The sequence below is a fragment of the Urtica dioica genome, chromosome 8 (assembly GCF_054948205.1).
Source record: "Urtica dioica subsp. dioica isolate 48M chromosome 8, U.dioica_male_clone48M_v1_H2, whole genome shotgun sequence".
NCBI lineage: Eukaryota > Viridiplantae > Streptophyta > Magnoliopsida > Rosales > Urticaceae > Urtica > Urtica dioica.
The window spans coordinates 6719880-6726972 of record NC_142763.1 but is presented as its reverse complement, the minus strand read 5'-3'; the positions used below and the strand labels follow the sequence as shown (position 1 = coordinate 6726972).

The window sequence follows — 7093 nt, the reverse complement described above, 5'->3', positions numbered from 1 at the left end:
CCAAATCATACCGACAATTCATCAATATAAGAAGAAGAAAAAAATGTTACAAAAGCATCTAGACGTCAACTTTGCCTTGATACACACTCATGAAAAACGCAATTTCAAAAAACCACATAACCACACGATTCTGCTATTTAGTGAAATTTTTTCACCTATTGAAAGGTGATCATACCGGCAACTCATCAATTTAAGAAGAAGAAAAAAAAACATGTTACAAAAGCATCTAGACTTCAACTTTGCCTTGATACACACTCATCAAAAAATGCACTTTCTTATGATGCTTGGTCACACGCTGGGCAACGAATTTCTTTCCCGTGCACAGAATCAAGCTAGAAAGCTTGAAATCACCTTGCTCCACCAATCCCTTCCTCTATAGAACTCTGACAACCGAACACCTCGGCCGTAATCATGTTTTAATCCCTACTTCATTCTCAGCTATCAAAGACATAGCATTCACAAGCATTAACTTTTCCCCTTAATAGAAAGTTGGAAGCTACAATGTAGTGTATAAGTGAATACTAAATAAGAAACCAAAACCAAAAACAAAAAACAAAAAAAACACACCCGACAACCTCTTAAAATGAGACCCCAAATCATACCAACAATTCTTCAATTTTTTAAAAGAAAAGGAAAATAAAAACATCAACATTGCAAAAGCATCTAAGCGTCGTCAATATGAACTTTTCCTTGATACACACTCATCAACAGAGGCACTTCCTTCTCATATTTGGTCACATACGTGGCCAAGAATCTCTTTTCACTGATCCGTAGCATGCCATTGAGCTTCAAGTTGTCACTCTCCACCAATCCCTTCCTCAACATGACTCTGAAAACCGAGCACCTTGGCCGTATTCTCTTCTCGAGGCTATAGCATAGAATCAGAGGGAACCTCGTGACCTCTTTTACGTTTAGACCCATCACATTCACTGCATAATCCATTGCTTTTTCAATCTTCTCCTCCGAATACGACATACAATTCGGGTGATATTTATACGCGTACCAAATATCAGATTCAGACCAACCCCACTTCTCGAATAACTTGAAATTCTCTCTCCATCTCTTCTCGTAACACGGCCTTGAAAAAGTTCGCAGCGCAAACACGAACACGGATTTATTCGGATCGAAACCCATGTCCGAGACCTTCTTCACAATTTCTTTCAATCTTTCTGGCTTTAAGATCATAACACTTGGAATATTCGAGAACACAGAAGCAATTCTCGCATTGCGGATCCCTAAACCTTTCAATAGCCTGATATTAGACATAACATTTTCCCGGTTTTTTACAAATGGCCACCGCCAATGATTCAAAGCACCGACCACTTGCCTATCAGATGCGGAGACGCTCTTAAGAAGGTCAAAAATCGGAACAATATAATTTGTCAAGCTTGATTTCAAAACATATCCATTTGAAGATAGAACTTTTGCCATGGTCTCCTTCGATATCCCTTTGGAGTAGAAAAACTCGAGCTTTGGCAAAAAATTCTTCGTGGGATTCGACAACAGGTATCTTGGGGACCTCCGAACAACATTCGAGATCTGGGAATTTGAGAGCTTGTGTTCTCTGAAGAATGCGAGTACAGAATCAGGCTTTTCAGGGTTTCGGAACCGTACCTTCTTGGAAGCGACGATGGCGGATTCAGGGGACAAGCCACAAGAGCTGACTAAGTAAGAGACAGTAAAAGAGCGATCTTTATGGAGTTGGTCGTTCTCCGAGCTGAGAAATCGAAGGAGGGATACTGGTTTCGAGATTGAAACTCCATTAATGGCTCCGGAGATTCGGAGCCTTCTACACAGAATAACACCAGACATAACTGATTCTATACGCTTGATGAACTCGGCTTCTGAGAGACTGAAGCGTTTTAGCCAACTAACAGAGAAGAGAGAAGTATTAGGGTTTGCCGTTTAATTTACGAAGAAACTCCGAGAAAAATTAAATTAAAAATTAGGGCATAGTGTTGAGATTTATGGAATGAGAACAATAAGAATCACGGAAAACATTTCGTGAGGTGAGGAAACTAGAAACAAAATGGACGATGATATTCATCAAATATGCTTTCTATGAATTGACAGAACATGTACCTGAGATTGTTGCTCGATTGGGAATGAGAATATGAGTGTAGACGAAAATCTCCAGCTATGAACCGCTGATAAAGGACCGGGTTTTCGACGCCGATTAGCAGAGTATGAAGCTTTTAGGGTCTGTTTCAGTAACTCTGGTAAGAGAAGCGACGGTAATTGTTAGGGTGACGTAGTTGCTTAGGCAATTTATAAGCTATGAATTTGCAAAATAGCAAATGTTTGTCTTAATTTAGTGAAATAGTTAAAATTTGCAGTAATTTGCGTTCAAAAAATATTTTGACTCCAAAATTAATTTTTTTTAAAGTAATAAATTATTTATAATAATTGTCAAAAATTTTAATATGTCAAAAAAAATTTTGAAAACGTAAATTTGATTACTTTGCTAAAAAGTTTAAATTTTGGCTATTTTATTAATCAATAAGTTTCAAATAGCTATTTTGTACAACTTTTCTTAATTTTTATACATGAAAGTGAGCGAAGTTTTATAAAACTATTTATATAACATATGTAAAAATTCATTAGTTTAATTATACATGAATCACCTCTCTTAAGATTTTATTAATTATATTAAAAACCTAATTTTTTGTTTGTACAATTTACACTCAGGCAGCCGACACAAAAGGCACGGTCACTCCCCCTCCTCACCCCTTCTCTCCTCTGAGAGGTGAGTTGATCGGAGAAAACCTAGCTCGATACTTTCGAGTTCACACTTTTGGCACGGGTGCGATCACTTGGTCCGGCCTTGGATCGAACCGTCCGAGGTAGTTAATCGTTGTTCATTTTCGTGCGACAACATTTTGGCGCTAGAAGGAGGGGACTTCCCGACCTGTTCAGCCCGAAATCCCTTCTGTTCATCTTCTTCTTTTCTTCTGAAAACTCAACTTTCTCGGACTTGAGAAAAGATGAGTAGTCAGCCACCCGTACGTTCTGAGGGCGTTAATGCATTTTGCAAAGGGATGTGGCACGATGATGCTACGCCCCATGTCGCACCGGATATGAAATCCCAAACCCAAAAAATTTCTGGGGAATATACCTAACAACTTTAAATTTTAAAACTATTAGGTGCGATATTAGTCGCACCGAAAGGTATTTGGTGCGACTGTGTCGCACCTAAAAGTAATAGGTGCGGCAAAAACATATCCGGTGCGACAATGTTGCACCGGATACCACTAAACATTAGCGAAACTTTTAGTCATCTGGCGGAGTATCCGGTGCGACATGTCGCACCTTATATGGGCTTAGGTGCGACTATTAGGTGCGACATGTCGCACCTAATACCCTTCCGCACCAGAAATGTGAATTTGTAGTAGTGCCAGTTGTAGGCGTCTTTCTTCATCGTGGGCCAAAAATAGCCTTGTCGGAGCGCTTTGAGCGCAAGGGATCTCCAAGCGGAGTGGTTCCCACAGATGCCCTCGTGAACTTCACGGATGACCTTAGTCGACTCGACGCTATCGAGGCATCGGAACAGCGGGGTTGAGTACCGGCGCTTGTATAGGGCTTCGCCTCTCAACACATATTTAGATGCGAGGGCTTTTAGCCTTTCGGCTTCTTTGCGGTCTTCGGGGATTACCCCTCCTCGCAAGAAGTCCGTAAGCGGAGTCATCCAAGTCGGATGAGCGGTGCTCTCGATCGTTCCAACCTTGTCCCGTGAGACGGATGGTCGCGAGATAGACTCGACTGGGATATTTCCTAACCCGTCTTCAGTGATACCGGAGCCGAGGAGAGCGAGAGCATCAGCCTCGGCGTTCTCTTCTCTGGGGATCTGGATGATCTCAAACCAAGAGAATGTGTCTAGCTTGGCATTTGTTTTTGCCAGGTAGGCGATCATGGCTGGTTAGGTCAATTTAATTTACTTTGATTTGGTGGACTATTTTCCTAAATAAATTAAATTAACGTACTTAGTTAATGAATTAATTTCGACCGGGTGAACTATTTTCTTAATAAAATAAAATTTTGATTATTTTCTAAAATATAATTGACTATTGGGTTACTGAACTGATTCTCCTATGAAATGATTGTTTCGGTGCGAATTTCAGATACATTATTCACTTCAGTATCTCATATAGCAATATGTGATTAAGTTGGTTATCAATAATTATCTGTTATAGAGTTCGCCATATTATTTTTAAATTTGATAAAGATAAAGATAAGTAAGATTTAAATTTATTCTATAATGTATAGGAATTAATCACCCAAGACATACTGAGGCTTCTTAATAAATGTATAATTTATAAACTATTCCATTAATAGGATGGTTAATATTTATATCGTATTGTCTTATTATGTTTTTGGTTAAAATATTATTTTATTATCATATCATGTATTGTTACTTTGAAGAAAGAAGTAATACTTTGATTTTCATATATACGCGTACATACCACGTGGCGAGAAATGAGCAACGAGAAGTTGGATTAGGAGCTGCGTATTAATTATACTATGCCACCGACTTAACTTACTTGATTTGCTCTCATATATAGTCTTGACTAATCAGCCCTAATAGTGATTTCTTGAAGGTAATCAAGGAAAGTGAGCAACGAAAGTCGATCATTCAGCGGCGAAGAGACAGACTCGATCATTCAACGTACGTAAGCAATTCCTTAATTAATTTACCCGCATTTACTGCGATACATGATTGTAATCAACCCGAATACAAAACCCTAAATATTGCCGCATTAGTGTTTAACTCGTAAGCTAGCAAGTTAAACCCTAATTCTCGATTAGTTTTGGAGAATATCGATTGCAGATTGATCCTAGTTCGTTAATAGCTGCGGTGCGATGGATGATTTGTGGAGTGATTTTCCAGCGTTGGACGAGGAGTTCCTATTCAGCGACGAGTTCAAGAAGAGCATTCGGGACGAACACGACCTGTTGTTGAGCGAAGAGTTTTCGTCGATTTCAGCCGAGTATTCTTGCGTTACAAGCAACCCCGACGAGGATGAGAAGTCAACGCCAAGACGAGTGGGAGGCGGGAAGTGTATGAAGAAGTTGTTGTTGTGGAAAGAGCGTTGCGATGCAGAGAATGAGGCGAAGAACAAGTCAACGGCGACGAGAGGGCAAGAACGACCCGGGAAGAGCATGAAGGTGCTCTTGGAAAAGCTTCGCGGAGCCAAAAAGACGACAAAGACAAAGACAAAGACAAAGACAGGCACGACTGTGAAGGAAAGGATCGCAAAGGTTCTCAAGAACAAGAAAGCCGAGAACGCCAAGGTTCACCGGCTCTTTTTCCCTCATTAGTTAGCTAATTATTTTTTTGGTGTTGTTTGTTTCCATTCCATTGGATATATGGTTGTAATTGTAAATACAAACTGAATGTTAAATGTTGAGAGTTGAGTGGGTGCCAACCTAGTGGGATGTGCTCAACCTCTCATATATCATTCTTTTCTTGATCAATATCAATGAAGTATTATTTTTATTCCATTTTTACATTCATGTTTTTACTACCTGATTATTTATCATTTTAATTTTAATTTTAATTTTTTTGTTTGCATCAACAGATAATCATATACAATTAATATGCCAAAACGTAGTTTGTTTCTTTAGATAGAAATAAACTGGTATAGTTCACAATGAAAGAAGAGTCCAAATAACAGTAAAAAAAAATAGAAAGAAAAAAAAATGGAAGCATGCTAAAACGTGATCATGCTTATACTATTTCCGATTTTATTTTGCAAGTATGGAAAAATGATCAAGACAGCGTTTCTTAGTCCTTAACTATACGTACGTGCTTCCATGTTAATAATAAAAAATAAAATAAAGAGATAAAATATCCCTCTCCCCCCTTTCAACTCATAAACACCCAAGTGAAATGTGGTTCCTAAGGAGACAAATAACTAATAATATAATAGTGGCAAAAATATTAAATGTTTAGACAAAACACTACTTATATACTCTTTTTTTTTTTTGCAAAAATACCACATGTTACTATTTAGTAACGCCGTAACTACTTGCACCGTTAAGTTCAAACATAAATTTTAACGGCGAAAGTATTAATACGTAACTATTTGTAACATGAGATATTTTTGCCCAAGAAAAAAATGAGTATAAATATCGATTAGAGTAAATTTGAGCAGTTTTGCCGCCATTTTATTTTTCAAATGTCATAAAAATTTAACAAGGCACATCCGTGACAACTAGCCACATCCCAGCTCACCCCTCACTCTTTTCCCCTTATAAAAAGCAAGCCTTGCATTCTTTTATTTTTCATTCAAACCATCACTCACACTTGGAAAAAGTTCTAATATCCTCTTTGAAGCTCTATTTTCAATTACACTATTCCCGTTCTTATATATATACAAGCAAAATGCTCACGCGTTGCTGCGACTTACTTGATGAATAATGACGTATTCAAAATATTAGGTAAAATAACATAATAATTTTAGTTTTAGCTACGACTACATAATAACAAAATAACATATCATATCTACACAATTTTAATTTACGACGAATAAAATGATTAAGTTGTATAACTCAAAAATGCACTTTTTAATCGAACAAATTTTATGTTTTATTTTACTTTTTATGAAGAATTTTTATATATACATATATAGTACTCACCATATTACAAATTTTATTTCTAAAGCTCAATTAGAGAATAAATAAATAAAGTTGTAAAAATTTCTTCATATTATTATAATTTAATTATTTCAAGTTGAAATAAATCACAATTATATATACATATATAGTACTCACCATATAACAAATTTTATTTCTAAAGTTCAATTAGAGAATAAATAAAGAAAGTTGTAAAAATTTCTTCATATTATTAGAATTTAATTATTTCAAGTTGAAATAAATCACAAATAATATTTTTGTAAAATTCATCCTATTTCTAACTATAAATATATATTTAACTTCTATTACCTTCTTCATTGTTTCTATGTAATTCATTTTTTATGAACATATCTTAAAACTATGAGGTTAATTTAAATTCTGCCATGAAATATGTATTCATATACATCAAACATAATTGCAAAGAAACGTCGTTGGTACAAAACATATAAGAAATAATTGA

General features: G+C 36.4%; 1 protein-coding gene across 1 annotated transcript; it reads right to left on the bottom strand.

The window, feature by feature from the left end:
- LOC149387686 (transcription termination factor MTERF8, chloroplastic-like) lies at positions 1-2213 on the bottom strand. Its single transcript, XM_089621871.1, has 2 exons — positions 2083-2213; positions 1-1870 (listed from the first exon to the last, which is right to left on the bottom strand). Exon 2 carries the CDS (start codon positions 1810-1812, stop codon positions 664-666), a length of 1149 nt encoding a protein of 382 aa, XP_089477997.1. The 5' UTR covers positions 1813-1870; positions 2083-2213; the 3' UTR covers positions 1-663.
- Between the last annotated feature and the right edge of the window lie 4880 nt (positions 2214-7093).

Bases quoted from the DNA above. Each gene is read 5' to 3' on its own strand.
- LOC149387686 (XM_089621871.1), bottom strand. From the start codon at position 1,812: ATGTCTGGTGTTATTCTGTGTAGAAGGCTCCGAATCTCCGGAGCCATT.